Raw genomic sequence first — 15,148 nt, 5'->3', positions numbered from 1 at the left:
CTGGGTCAGGGACAGATGTGAATGACAGAAATCAATATTCTCTGTAAAGCGCTGCAGAATATGTGTGTGCCATATAGATAATATATAATAATAACAATAGTGAATGCAGGAGTCCTTTGTGAAATGTCATGCTCTAATCAGTTATTTAATAGCATGATTTAATGAGTGAGAAATCTAAATAGGCCTATAAGAACGAAATATTTTTCAGACCTATTTATTAACATTTATTTAGCTAGTGCCAGCATACTCCGTAGCACTTTTCAATTGATAACAAATTTGGATTTTTGCTTTTATTTTCCCTACTTTGCATTAATGTCTGTTGAGAGGTTTGTTCTCGCTAAAAAAGTGCTTAAAGCAATGCTGTAAATGATCCACTCTCTCTGGGTCTTTTCTTATTCACAGATTCAGTATTTAGCTTTTCAGAGCAGAGCAGCCTATGACCGAGATTGCAGGCTCTGCCGTGACTATGGTGTTAGGCATGTTATACTGTATGATAGTGTGCCTCTTGCTCACCTGCACAATGCAAATATGTACTAAAAATAAACCCTCCAGTGTTAAATGAACATAGCATGACTTGTCAGCAGGAAGTATCTGCTTACTTTGCAAGAACAGTGATTTGCATTATGAATATGGCTTACTTGACTTTGGTTCTAGTAGAGTTAAGGGGTTAGATAAAATGAGTGTGAGCATCCCTTCTTCTGTAGTAACAGATGGCATTCCTGCATAGTTTTTAGAATGATTAACACTTTTTGGTTTTGACAGACAGTATGGGGGGAATTCCATTAGCCGTGACAACCCGTTTTCACGGTAAAAACAGATTTTATCGCGATAAGGCCCTATTCAATTGTCTGTGATAAGTTTCCAATAATTCTCCATAGGATTTACCACAAATTTCACTTCACCACCTCTGAGCAGGTGATAAACTTGGGGAAAATACCTATTTTAAGGTAAAAATGTCTGGGTTTGGTTCAGAACTCCTGGGGCACCTCAATGAATGACTAATTAATCTGAGGTTTTTAATTATTTTAAATTGGCCTGGGTAAATAAAATGCAAGGTGATGGAAATTGGAGTACAGGGTATGGAATAGGTATATTGGGGTACTTTATGAGTGGGATGAGTGTTTATAGGCTTGCAGGTGGGAGTAATTATTTTTTTGTTTGGTGGGGGTTCCAGAAGTTGTTTTTTTTATAGAGTCTTAAAATTAGGCAAAAATATACTTGTAGACATTTTTATGTACCCCCAATTTAATTTGAGCATTTGTTATGCGGAAAAATATGCATATAACAGCCATTTCATACATTTGTGTACCCCAAATATTTATATTATGACCACTAATAGACTTCTATACTGTTTCCCTATCTTAGTTTGTCTTTTTGGGGGGTCCAGGCAGATTTCCCCACTTTCTCCTACAGTTTTCTCGGTTTTGATAGCAAGAATTATTGTAAGTATCCGTTTTCGCAAATTTGCAATAGGATAGGTCAAATTGTGGGATTGCGTAAGCCACTTGTCAATGTAATGTTTTGCCGTTGTCCGCAAAAAGTCTGATCATGGTAAATTATCATATTATCACGGCTAATTGAATTCCTCACTAATTCTAATACTCTGTAGGAAGAAGTAGATATATAGGCTATGTTTGGTGTGCTATGAATACAAGCATTTTTACCTAGGAAATTAATTCTTAATATTTGAATATTTATGCAGAGTTTTGCATTTGAAATAATGTAATAATATCTGCTACAATGTTCTGTTCTTGTTTTTTAATGTGTTCACAGTACACCTTTGCAAAGTAAACTCTGTTTTTTGTTCAACATCGTTTTTTTACCTCCCTGTTTTAGTGTGCAAGGTGGAAGGGAACCTAACCCACATGTCAGTGGTCTAGGATGGCCAGTGAAGGCTCCAGTATCCCTAGCCCTGTGGTGCGTCAGATTGACAAGCAGTTTCTGATCTGCAGCATATGCCTTGATCGATACAAAAATCCCAAAGTACTTCCCTGCCTGCACACATTCTGTGAGAGGTGAGTTGGCTTAGTCTTCATTACTGTATGATTAAAATGTGTTTTAATAACTTTTAGCAGCACTGTGTATTTTTCTAGATTCCAGTTGAATCAAAATAATAATGTAACCATTAAAGTAAAAAAATAAAAAAAATGAAAAATGGGAAAGTGTATTCCTGTAATTTGTAGACTATAAAATAACGTTAGACATTCTGTTAAAGCAGATGCTTATGATGGTTTTATTATCAATTTAACATTTTTCTTAATCACTTCACTGGGAAATAGATATATATTTTGTTCACAAATTCACTATTTACTAATATTCTAGCAAAAAAAGATGCCTAAAGGGTGTGTAACACCTGTATCATTATCCCAAGACCCCTGTAGCATTACCTTTTGTAGATTTCTCTGTAGCAAATTTCCCATTGTCCTACCACCTTCTAGTGTTGATGCCCCTACAGCATTATTCCTCCCAATCAGGACCATCTGCACGTATAGACACACTGGGCAGCTGCCCAGGGCCCCACAATTCTAGGGTCCTCTGAGCAGGGGCAGGCGGTGGTAACACAATCAAAGTAGCGAGTCAGCATTCTCTATCTGCCTCCCAGCCTGCAGCCAGACAGTAAATGCCTGTCAGCATGCTAATTGTTGGATGGCTGGAGCTATTCACCAGAGTGCTAACAGCCATTCACTGTATGGAAGCATTTGGAGAGAAGGCATGGGAACGCCAGGGGCGTTGCTTTGCCCAGGGCCCACAATGCTGTTAAAACAGCCCTGCTCCCACCCCTGTTGCTAATTCCCATCAGCCTTGTAACATCATCATCCGCACCAGCAGCAAGAGATCCCTCTGTGGATTACCACCACCCAACCAGTGGTAATAGATTCCCCAGTGGCACTATCCCCCTCCCCCCCCCCTCCCAGGTTCATAGGTTCCCATTGAAGAATTGTATTCCATCACCCCACCCCCATAACAATAAAACTCATGACTCCCACAGTTGCAATAAGCCCTTCAGTGGTACTAATCCCCACCCCCCGCATTGGCTATAGATCCCCCTGTGGCACTTCTTCATCCCGCTCGTGCGGCGCAGTTCTCAGAGGTGGCTGAGCATCAGCTCCCCAGCTGCTCTCTGCACTCTCGGCACAGAATTTCTGGAAATATCTACATAAAGATTGCTTTTGAAGTAGATGCGCTCTGGAATGCTGTTTGTACAACGTTCTGTGACACAAAATGGGCGTGTGATGTCGGCAGTCACAGGCCACTACATCACAGCGCAGGGGCGAACCAGTAGGAAGAAATCACTTCTACACATGAGTAATATGTGAGGAATTTATATGTACAATTCATTATATTCTTGTAATTTTTCTAAAAAGATCATATAAACATTTTTATCCAATAGGAATTATATTAATTGCAGATGTTTTTCTTTGCAAATGCTGGGGGCAGAAATAATGCAGATGCGCTCCCAGGGGGTACCCAGGTGGAAATGATTGAGAACCACTGAAATAGGACATTGGACCTAATTCTGAGTTGATCGCAGCAGGAAATTTGTTAGCAGTTGGGCAAAACCATGTGCACTGCAGGTGGGGCAGATATAACATGTGCAGAGAGTTAGATTTGGGTGGGGTGTTTTCAAACTGAAATCTAAATTGCAGTGTAAAAATAAAGCAGCCAGTATTTACCCTGCACAGAAACAAAATAACCCACCCAAATCTAACTCTCTCTGCAAATGTTATATCTGCCACACCTGCAGTGCACATGGTTTTGCCCAACTGCTAACAAACTTGCTGCTGTGATCAACTCAGAATTACCCCCATAGTTTACAATAGCTTAAACTTCCCGAGAGCAAGAATTCATATAAAACTATGCACAAGTGTTCAGTTCAGTTTATAGCATTCTACAGTAGTGTTTCAAGGGTATGGGTCATTAGGTCGACCACACTTAGGTCGACAGTCATTAGGTCGACCACTATTGGTCGACATGGTCACTAGGTTGATATGAACAAGGTCAACATGGAAAAAGGTCGACATGATATTTTTGTAAACTTTTTTTTTTTTGTGTCGTTCTCTTCGTAAAGTGACGGGGAACCCCAATTAGTGCACCATTTGACCTCGCAAGGCTCGCTTCGCTCGCCATGCTTCGGGCAAGGTGCCTCGCTCCACTACCGTTGCGCCCGGCACAAGTTACTATTCCCAATTGTAGTCCACGTGGATCATAAAGTATGAAAAAGTAAAAATAAAGTGAGAGACTCATGTCAATCTAGTGACCATGTCGACATAGTGACCATGTCGACCTAATGCATGTCGGCCAGTAGTGGTTGACCTAATGACCATATCCCGTGTTTCAATATGAGATGATTAATTTGATCTTGGATCATGGTGGTTTTCATCAGAAACTAAATAACATTTTTCATATATTGCACAGAAATCTACCACCCTGCTGATGCCAATTGGCACTGATACATGGATTACAGTAGTTCTTATATACAAATGCCCTTTCAATGTTTAGCTCATATTCAGGACTTCCAAGCAAATCATACATGTCAACCTACTGACCCAAGATCTTGCATCTTGACCTACCTTTGTAGCAATGTATGTATGTTAATTTCCTACATGTATTGTCTACATTTGTCACACATTTTAACGTTTGACACTTTATAATTCATTTTTATGAACTTCTCATTGGCCTATGTAAAAACAATCCTCCCCCCCATTATTATGCTCAATGGTTGCCTCAAATGGAAGTGTCCTGCCTCTGCTATAAAAGTGTCTGAGCCTATATATTTTCCCTGATTCTATAACAGTCACCGTATCTATTCTGTGACATTGCAGGTGTTTGCAGAACTACATACCGGCTCACAGCCTGACACTCTCTTGTCCAGTCTGCCGTCAGACCTCTATTCTCCCCGAGAAAGGGGTGTCTGCGCTACAGAACAACTTCTTCATCACTAACCTGATGGACGTGCTGCAGAGGAGCCCAGATAATGGCATTGAGGAGTCATCCATCCTGGAGACTGTGAATGCTGTCGCTGCTGGAAAACCTTTGTCATGTCCTAATCATGATGGAAATGTAAGAAGATAAGATGATTAGTGGAATTGCTAATTATTTTCATGTAACATATTTGGTAAATCATTCCTCTAAACTGATAAATGCATTCCTATAATGTGGTGAATGTAAATGACATTGTTATAATTCCTGACAACAGTAATAAGCTGTTTGAGAGTGACAGAGCCAGCCCTAACCTATATGATGTCCTAGGCAAGTTTTTGGCTGGTGCCCCCTAGCACTGCCGCTAGTTCCACCTCTGACCCTGCAACCCATTTTTTGCCAAAAAGTTGGGCGCCTTTTTGCCAAAAATGCATCTTATTTGCATTCCTATGTGGCTAGGATGCAGAAGCAGCTTTGCTGATTAAAATGATATGTGGCATGCCTATATTCTGTGTGTGACTGTGGCTGTATCTGCATACGAACAGCTATGTTACACTGATTTCCAGGAATACACTGTAACGTAGCATTTCGTATGCAGATACAGACGCAGTCACACACACAATATAGGCATGCCGCAAGTCATTTTAATCAGCAGAAGCTGCTTGTGCCCCTAGGCATTCCAAATGCCCTAGGCATTTGCCTAGTTTGCCTATGCCTAGGACCGGCTCTGGAGAGTGATGCTTGGAGGTATGTACACTCTGTGGGTGTGATAGTCACTGGGGAAATATATGGGCCTGATTCTGAGTCGCACACAATGCTGATCCTGTAGGGTGCATGCGTTCTACTGTGTGTACGCACAAAGGCGCAGCACAGTATCAGAAATGTATTGGACATGTGCTTGGTATTTGTGGCACTGGCTATTCACATGTGCAGCAATGGTCCTTTTTATGGGAGTGTTCGCTGAATTGTTAGCATACACAGGGACACAATCGCTAACATTGGAGGCCATAGTCAGATGGGAAATTAGCACCTACTGTAGGGCTGGTGCAACCCATGGCAGCGTCTATAGGCGCTGAAAGTGGGCATCTCAATCTGTGCACTCACACGCACTGGATGAACACCAGGAAAGAAGCTTTATAGTGGCATTTTCAAAAAGTTGCCAAAAGACTTGGACATGGGTGTATCCGAATCGACCCCTGTGTGCAGTACTGATCGGATGGTATGTACCTGCGGTACTGACTGGGGGTGTGTACCTGCGGTACTGACTGGAGGTGTGCACCCGCGGTACGGACTGGAGGTGTGCACCCGCGGTACTGACTGAAGGTGTGTACCTGCGGTACTGACTGGAGGTGTGCACCCGCGGTACGGACTGGAGGTGTGCACCCGCGGTACGGACTGGAGGTGTGCACCCGCGGTACTGACTGGAGGTGTGCACCCGCGGTACTGACTGGAGGTGTGTACCCGCGTTGCTGACTGGAGGTGTGTACCTGTGGCGCTGACTGTAGGTGTGTACCTGTGGTGCTGACTGTAGGTGTGTACCTGCGTTGCTGACTGGAGGTGTGTACCTGCGGTACTGACTGTAGGTGTGTACCTGTGGTGCTGACTGTAGGTGTGTACCTGTGGTGCTGACTGTAGGTGTGTACCTGTGGTGCTGACTGGAGGTGTGTACCTGTGGCACTGACTGGAGGTGTGTACCTGCGGTGCTGACTGTAGGTGTGTACCTGTGGTGCTGACTGTAGGTGTGTACCTGTGGTGCTGACTGTAGGTGTGTACCTGTGGCGCTGACTGGAGGTGTGTACCTGCGGTGCTGACTGGAGGTGTGTACCTGCGGTACTGACTGTAGGTGTGTACCTGTGGTGCTGACTGGAGGTGTGTACCTGTGGTGCTGACTGGAGGTGTGTACCTGCGTTGCTGACTGGAGGTGTGTACCTGCGTTGCTGACTGGAGGTGTGTACCTGCGTTGCTGACTGGAGGTGTGTACCTGCGTTGCTGACTGGAATTGTGTACCTGCGGTACTGACTGTAGGTGTGTACCTGTGGCGCTGACTGTAGGTGTGTACCTGCGGTGCTGACTGGGCGTGTGTACCTGCGGTGCTGACTGGGCGTGTGTACCTGCGGTACTGACTGGGGGTGTGTACCTGCGTTACTGACTGGGGGAGTGCTCCTGCGTTACTGACTGGGGATGTGCACCTGTATTACTGAAGTGTGCATCTGAGTTACTGACTGGTGGTTTGCGCCTGTGTTACTGGGTGTGCACCTGCGTTACTGACTGGGGTTGTGCACCTGCTTTACTGATTGGGGGTGTCTACCTGCGTTACTGATTGGAGGTGTGTATGTGTGGTGGGTGTGATACAAATGAGTAATTTTTACTGTGTGATGCTGTTAGAACCTCTGTATATAATCGGTACCATGACAGTGGCATACATTAGGTGCAATGCTCACTTCAAGTACTGCATGTTCCTACAGCTGGTATGTTTTTGGTTTTAGGTACACACAGTCTGTATTAGGGGTGGAGGGTTTGATAGTAAGCAGACACAGCCAATGAAGTGTTTATTGTAGTTATTTATGTATACTGAACTTACTTCATCTAGATTCAGATTCATCTAGGCCAAAGTAAATGACGCCAAGTGGCAAAATCCATAGTTGAATACATTGGTGCATTAGCCACCCCATTAATCCCATTGATAATAACACAATATCTGATAAAATGTCCTAAACCACTTTAGTATATGTGCTGATGACATTAACACTCACTGAGGTAGCGCCCAGCGTATCCTCTCTCTCACAATCTGATTAGATAAACTGATATCTGTAATAAACGACTTGTCAGGGAAAAACCAGCGGTACTCTAGGTACATGCATGAGGTCATAAAGCCGTGGTCTGTTATTATTACATGTTAATATTTATACAGTCTTACATTGTTTGCTCACATTAGACTGCACACTTATTTCTACAGTAGTTGCATCATGTGTTGTGTTACATTTTGCATTATGGCACATTCTCTCTTGGGCAGTGTGCAGTGTGGTCTTCATTTAGAGTTAGGAGCAAATCTATTAAATTGTAATTGCTCAATAAGTACAAATGAGTTGAAATGTGATTGAGATACCGGAGTGGCTGGTACAGTAGAACTCGTTTTTGTGAGTGTTATATTGTTCTGCAGATAAATTAGATTATTCTTTATGGCCTTTTACATGGAGTGGTTGCACTTTCAGAAAAATAAAATGTCCTCGTTGTATTTTTCCTATCCGTACTGTTGAGTAAATGGCCTTCACTTATGTAAAAGCACTGAGCAGAAGGAAGTGAAAGGAACTGATTAAATAGGCTTGTGCCTAATTCTGTTTGCCATGTGTACAATCTTGTTACTTCTACCTACCCAATCCCTTTGACCTCATTCATAGTGTGCAAAATGCTAATTCCTCAGTATATCATGTTTAAAGATTAGTGACCATCACAGGAGCCTTCAGACTTGTCTCAGGCGCTCCACAGTCACATTTAGAGATGTTCTCTAGTAATACGCAGAATTAGGTATCTATTCGGTTCTGCAAAATCTGATACTGAACATCCCCTGCATTCTAACATGAAAGGTACAAACTCACATCGCATCATTCATTGCTTTTTCACTTTCAGGCTGTTGTAACTGTAAGTAGTCTAGAGACATGGGACCCCTGGGATTAACTCCAGACATCAGCCATCCTATATGCTAAGATTTGGCAAGAATTGCTACTTATTGCTAAGCTGTTACTGCTCTATGTTTTTCGTGATTTTCTTTCTTTCTTTTTTTATTTACATTTAGTTGTTTTATAGCTTATTATAAATGCTGGCGTGTAATTAATGCATAAATATAGTGACCTGCAGTATAAGAATAGCCTAGACACTTTTATGCCTGGACTGCCAGTGACTGGGCTGCACAGCCAAATACTATTTCAGTTGTTGTCTTTTTATAGGTAAATGTATGTCTTTAATGTTGTCTTTTTATAGGTAAATGTATGTCTTTAAGAATGATTTCAATTCATAAGTAATAATCTATGTATATATGTACATCCACCTATATATGTGTAGATATCCCACATGAAACAAAAACAGGGATATATATATATGTGTGTGTGTGTCTGTGTGTGTATGCTTATATACACACACACGCACACAATACCACCCCCCCCCACCCCCCACCCCCCCCCCACACACACACACACACACACACACACACACACACACGTGCGGATTTGGATTATACTGCATATATTGTACTTTAAATGTGCCTCCATCTTTCGTGGTGAATATTACATTTATAGAAATGACAATAATGAATACTATGGCACTGGTATTTTTTGTTGTAGGTGATGGAATTTTACTGCCAGTCATGTGAGACTGCAATGTGCCAAGACTGTACAGGCGGGGAGCATGCCGAGCACCCCACTGTGCCACTGAAAGATGTGGTGGAGCAACATAAGGCAGCCCTGCAGGTTCAGCTGGATGCTGTCAAGAAGAGGTAACATGATGAATGCTGCTCCATAGTGTGGCTGCTGTTCCATGTAGTTGTATGCACAGTCACTTAATTAATTGGTCATTGTGTCTTGGTACTTTGCCACGTATAAATGTGTTCCTTATCAAAGCATTTACTACCACATATTAAATGATTGCAGCATACACGTGGCCTGGTAGTAGGGGTGAGACGCACAGCTTCCATTCTGTTGTACATCATTTACAGCACTCTCCTGTACTGCAGCCTATATATACTTCTGTACCGCAACCTATATATGAGAAATAATGATGAAAGCAATATACTGTACAAAGTTGCACAAATTTTGGTACATTTATTTACACCTATACTTTTTACCTTTTTAATAAACAGATTACTTAACTAGAGATTTAACAGATCAGTATTTGTATGCCTAAAATTGAATAAGTGGCTTCTCTTGTGTAATGCACAATGTTCTGAAATGGAATATTTAAAAAAAAATGTAAATTATACATATGAATTGCACAACAATGTGTAACTTAGTGTGTGTTTGTATATGTGAATGGATTTATTTGCTGACTAGAACCATTATCATATTTTACGGTGAATTGTGTTTACAATTAGACATATCCTACTTGTCCTCACATGTCTATTACCACTATCTGTGGAGAGGTATGCCATTAGTTTAATTGATAAGACTCATGTTCCTTCCACCTGCAGTCTGCAAGAAATGACTGTACAACAGTAAGAGTGCAGTGTAGCAGAATGCATGATGACTGGACAAGGCAGATGCTATGTTGGGTGAGGAGAATGCCACCCATTGAGGTGAAACTTGCTGACGTTAACATCAACTTAGGAGTTGGTGCAGCTGAGACAGAAAGATGCAGATTTGGGAGGAATTGCAGAGAGAGTCCCACAGGTGCAGAATGGGAGTTGGTAAAGCAGAGTCAGAGAAATGCAGAGTGGGAGACGGTACAACAGTCAGAGTGGTGCAGAACGGGAGGTGGTGCAACAGTCAGAGAGGTACAGAACGGGAGGTGGTGCAACAGTTAGAGAGGTGCAAAATGGAAATTGGAGTGCAAAGTCAGAGAGGCAGAATAGTAGATGTGCAGAATGGAACGTGTGACAAAGAAAGTCGCATAGATGCAGAATGGGTATTGTTAAAGCAGAGTCAGAGAGGTGCAGAATGGCAGACATGCAACAAAGTCAGAGAGGTGCAGATTGGGAGGTGTGACTTAGAGAGTCACACAGGTGCAGAATAGGAGGTGGTGAAGTAGAATTGTTGCCGTGCAGAATGGGAGGTGGAGGGGTAGACAGAGAGGTGCAGAATGGGAGGTGGAGGGGTAGAGTCAACGAGGTACAGAATAGGAGGTGGTGCAGAGAGAGACAGGGAATTGCAGAATTGGAGTGGCTGTACAGAGAGGTGCAGAATAGGAGGTGATGAAGAAGAATTGGTGCTGTGCAGAAGGGGTGATAGAGGGGCAGAGTCAGCATGATAGATAATAGGAGGTGGTGCAGCAGAGTCAGCGAGGTGCAGAATGGGTGGATGGGGGCAGAGTCAGCGAGGTGCAGAATGGGTAGGTGGGGGCAGAGTCAGCGAGGTGCAAAATTGGAGGTGGTGCAGTAAAGTCTAATTTTCTCAACCCACTTACGTGGAAAACTTGGACTGGGTTTGCATTTCCTCTTCTGGTGTTACTCTGCAATGGCAGTCTCCTCCCAACCACATGTACCATCATGCAGTCCTTATCAATTTGATTATTAATCATGTTATTATCAGCGTTAATGTAAGGGCTACACAATCTGCAAAATTGGGACAATACTAATTTATAATAGCCACTGCCAGAATCTCTGTACATAATCAAACCGTGATTTTTTTTTTATTAATATCATGTATAGATTCTTCATAATACTCCTGTTTTCAGATGTTGGAAGTATTTTCAAAAATGTTACCATTTTTTTAATGTCAATAAACGGAGTAGTGATTAGGTTAATATACGTTATACGTTATATTTAAAAAAATAAATAAATAAAATCCTTTTTCCATATTTTATATTTTTATGCTTCATTTTGTTCCCAAATTCATATATGCAAATACATAGTTATCTTTGTATATATTTAATACTGGTCTACATTTTCTCAATCACATGAATTGATAGTTCATTACTAAATAGCTGCTTGTTTCAGGTTACCAGAAATAGACTCTGCACTTCAGGTTGTGTCTGAGATCATCAATCAGCTGGCTACACAGAAGTCCTGCATTGTGGATGAAATTCATTCCACCTTTGAGGACTTACAGAAAACACTAAATGTGCGCAAAAGTGTTTTACTAATGGAACTGGAAGTGAACTATGGCCTGAAACATAAGGTGAATAGTTAATCATTTCTAAGGAGCAAGTTGCTCAATCCTCCTTTAACTAGTGAAAGGTACGATGGGAGGGCAGAATGTTGGTCACTGATTTCTTAAATGCACATTTTCAAAGGTTCACAAGCTAAATAAAACATAGTCTTCTGATCTTTTGAGAGCACTATATATAGAACCTTATCTGATAGCAGGCAACAGTTTTTTTAGCTAGGTTTTTGGTGGTTCATACTAATTGAATTAGTAACTGTTGTGCTCTGTACTTTGCCCTTAGGTTCTTCAGACCCAGCTGGACACATTACTTGAAGGGCAAGACAGTATTAAAAGCTGTAGCACGTTTACGGCACAAGCACTTAACCATGGGACAGAAACAGAAGTCCTGCTAGTAAAGAAACAGATGAGCGATAAGCTCAGTGAGCTGGCAGAGCAGGATTTCCCATTACATCCCCATGAAAATGACCAGTTGGACTTTATTGTGGAAACTGAAGGACTGAAAAAATCTATTCACAATCTGGGAACAATATTAACCACAAATGCTGTGGCTTCTGAGACTGTGGCCACGGGTGAAGGGTTAAGACAGAGTGTGGTTGGCCAGCCAATGTCTGTTACAATTACCACAAAGGATAAAGACGGAGAACTTTGCAAATCTGGGAGTGCCTGTATTTCTGCTGAGTTGTTTACACCCGATGGTAGTGTCACAGATGGAGAAATACTAGACAATAAAAACGGCACCTATGAGTATTTATACACAATCCCAAAGGAGGGTGACTTCACTCTTTCTCTGAGACTATACGATCAACATATTAAAGGAAGCCCATTTAAACTGAAGGTAGTGAAGTCTGCAGATGTGTCACCCACCACAGAAGGAGTAAAGAGGAGAGTGAAATCTCCTGGCAGCGGACACGTCAAACAGAAGGCAGTGAAGAGGCCAGCAAGTATGTACAGCACGGGGAAAAGGAAAGAAAACCCTATAGAGGATGATCTGATATTCAGAGTTGGTGAGTGACACTACTTTTCCCCACATTTATCATGGCTTCCAGCTAAAATTACAGTAAGAACTGTGAATATATGGAGTCATTTTAAAATGCACTTTGCTTGTTTTTGACTTATGGGTTTTTGACTAATATTACTTGCTATATTTGAGTACAGATCTGTTTTTGAGTGAGCTAGCAATGGTTTGGATCAAATATATATACAGATGCGTCCTCATACATTCAGCATGCAGCGTGAGATGCCTGGTAACGTTGGGAGTCTTTTTGCTGAAAATGCATCTTATTCACAACACACTGGGGCTGGGACGCACAAGGAGACTGTGCTGGTTAATTTGATATGTGACACTTTGTATATTGTGTGTGACTGAGTCTGTATACAGAGCAGAACAGAACTTGTATTGGCAAATGCTGCAGCTGCTACATTATAGCACTTTGTGTACAGATTCATAGAGTTACTTGCACACAGATATACTGTACAAGTGGAATATATCAAATAATTCAGCACAGTCTCCTCGTGCATCCTAGTTGTGTTGCAGATAAGATGCCTAATGCTAGAAGATTCTCACGCAACCATACGTGCCAAGAGTGACTGTTTGGCATGACTGCAGCAAAGATGTATAAGGATAAACTGTATCTGTGTGTTGCCCCAGGACTCCTTCTAAACTATTGGTAATTATCAAATATGCCGGTAATGCATAAAGAATAAAGAATGATTATGGGACACTGGTTGCCATGGGCAACCCCACAGGTTCCATCAAAAAGATTCTAGCTAGCATATTTGTAGTATGGTTTAAAAAATGAAAGCAAACAAATCATGGGTTTCTGTATACCACAGTGTTTCTGTGTTCTAGTTTTCATAAATGCCCCTAAAATAATGATTTTCTGTATCTATATAAATGACGAGCTGTGTAGTTCAATGTAGACACAGTTAGAGGACTTCATAGCATCCTAATTGCCTGCAATAGATCCTATCACATAGCCATTGATTATAGACCTACCACCCATTCACCTTGGGTATGGGTCATTAGGTCGACCACTATTGGTCAACATGGTCATTAGGTCGACATGAACAAGGTCGACATGGAAAAAGGTCAACATGAGTTTTTTTTTAAAAAAATTGGGTGTCTTTTTCTTCGTAAAAGTGACGGGGACCCCCAATTAGTGCACCGTGTCCCCTCGCATGACTCGCTGCGCTTGGCACAGGTTACTATTCCCAATCATAGTCCACGTGGATCGTAAAGTATGAAAAAGTTCAAACATTAAATTTTTTTGAAAAAGTCACGTCGACCTCGTTCACGTTGACCTAATGACCATGTCGACCTAATGCATGTCGACCAGTAGTGGTCGACCTAATGACCGTATCCCTTCACCAGCTCTGTAATACATTCATATACTGCCACACGACATTCCAGTTACTAGCATTATTAATACCCCTTTCACACCGCACAAATAACCCGGTATCGACCCGGCATATTGCCGGGTCAACACGGGTCGGTGTGCGGTGTGAAAGGGGCATAGCCAAAATCGCCTGACCCGGCAATTCAACCCGGGAATAAAGCAGTGTTATACCCGTGTTGAATACCGGGTAAGTGGCTGCGTAAACGGGCTCCCGGGTCGATGGGACCCGTTTACTACAGCAGGGAGAGGCGGCGCGGAGATGAGCTCATCTCCCAGCGCCGCCTCCGGCTCCGTACCCCCGCTGCTATGGCAACCCGCCCGGCATATTGCCGGGTCGGCCTGCAGCAGCTGCCAATGCCGGATCCCACCCAGGAAGGACCCATTTCCAATTCCCGGGTGGGATCCGGCATTGGCGGTGTGAAAGGGGTATTACAGAGCTATGTCTAGTGCTGACAACAGCAAGTTGTCTATTCTCTTATACCCAGAATTTATCACATCTTTTGTCGGAATCCGGTCAAGATCCCGGCTGTCGGGATTCCAGCAGTCAGAATTCCGGCGATTGAATTTCAACACTATTCGGAATGCCGACACTGGTATCCCAAATAGGAACACATCCCAGCTCCGGAATCCCGACTGTCAGGATGCCGAACGACCATCCACGATGCAGGACATGTAAGCCACAGGGGGGAAGGTTAGTGTTCGGCTGCGCCCCGGGGTTGTTAGGTTTAGGCTGCTGGGAGGGGAATTTAGGTGTAGGCACCCCCCAGGGGGAGGGTTAGGCTGCGGGGAGGGAGGGTTAGGTTTTGGCTGCAGGGAAGGCGGGGTATAGGGGGAAAGGTAAGTATACTTAACTTTCCCTGTCGGCATTCTTATCATTGGCATGCTGCGGTCGGTAATCTGACCACCGGCATCTCGACCGCCGGCTAATCAACCCCATCCCCCTTTTGTCTACTAGTGTTGCTATTAAAGAGCTTTGTAGAAATGAGCAATTTATAAATGGAGAGGAAACAGAATTAGGAA

At 42.7% G+C, this 15,148-nt stretch overlaps 1 protein-coding gene and 1 long non-coding RNA gene across 9 annotated transcripts in view; one reads left to right on the top strand and one right to left on the bottom strand.

Moving 5' to 3' along the window:
* TRIM2 (tripartite motif containing 2) overlaps positions 1-15,148 on the top strand; it is a 220,078-nt gene that overhangs the window by 166,005 nt on the left and 38,925 nt on the right. For 7 of the 8 annotated variants that reach the window (XM_063920527.1, XM_063920529.1, XM_063920525.1 and 4 more), the window contains exons 2-6: positions 1,837-2,015; positions 4,824-5,061; positions 9,258-9,409; positions 11,564-11,744; positions 12,013-12,736. In XM_063920527.1, coding sequence (XP_063776597.1) covers positions 1,882-2,015; positions 4,824-5,061; positions 9,258-9,409; positions 11,564-11,744; positions 12,013-12,736 — 1,429 coding nt within the window. In that variant the 5' untranslated portion in view covers positions 1,837-1,881. Of the gene's footprint in view, positions 1-1,423; positions 1,443-1,836; positions 2,016-4,823; positions 5,062-9,257; positions 9,410-11,563; positions 11,745-12,012; positions 12,737-15,148 lie in introns of those variants that run through there. The other variant, XM_063920531.1, reaches the window with a different exon arrangement.
* Positions 9,408-15,148, bottom strand: part of LOC134920655 (uncharacterized) — a 65,121-nt gene continuing 59,380 nt past the window's right edge. Inside the window, exon 3 of the long non-coding RNA XR_010177467.1 lies at positions 9,408-9,671. This is a non-coding gene — a long non-coding RNA (uncharacterized LOC134920655). The remainder of the gene's footprint in view (positions 9,672-15,148) is intronic.

This window comes from Pseudophryne corroboree, chromosome 1 (genome assembly GCF_028390025.1).
Source record: "Pseudophryne corroboree isolate aPseCor3 chromosome 1, aPseCor3.hap2, whole genome shotgun sequence".
Taxonomy (NCBI): Eukaryota; Metazoa; Chordata; class Amphibia; order Anura; family Myobatrachidae; genus Pseudophryne; species Pseudophryne corroboree.
This window is presented reverse-complemented; position numbering and strand designations above follow the sequence as displayed.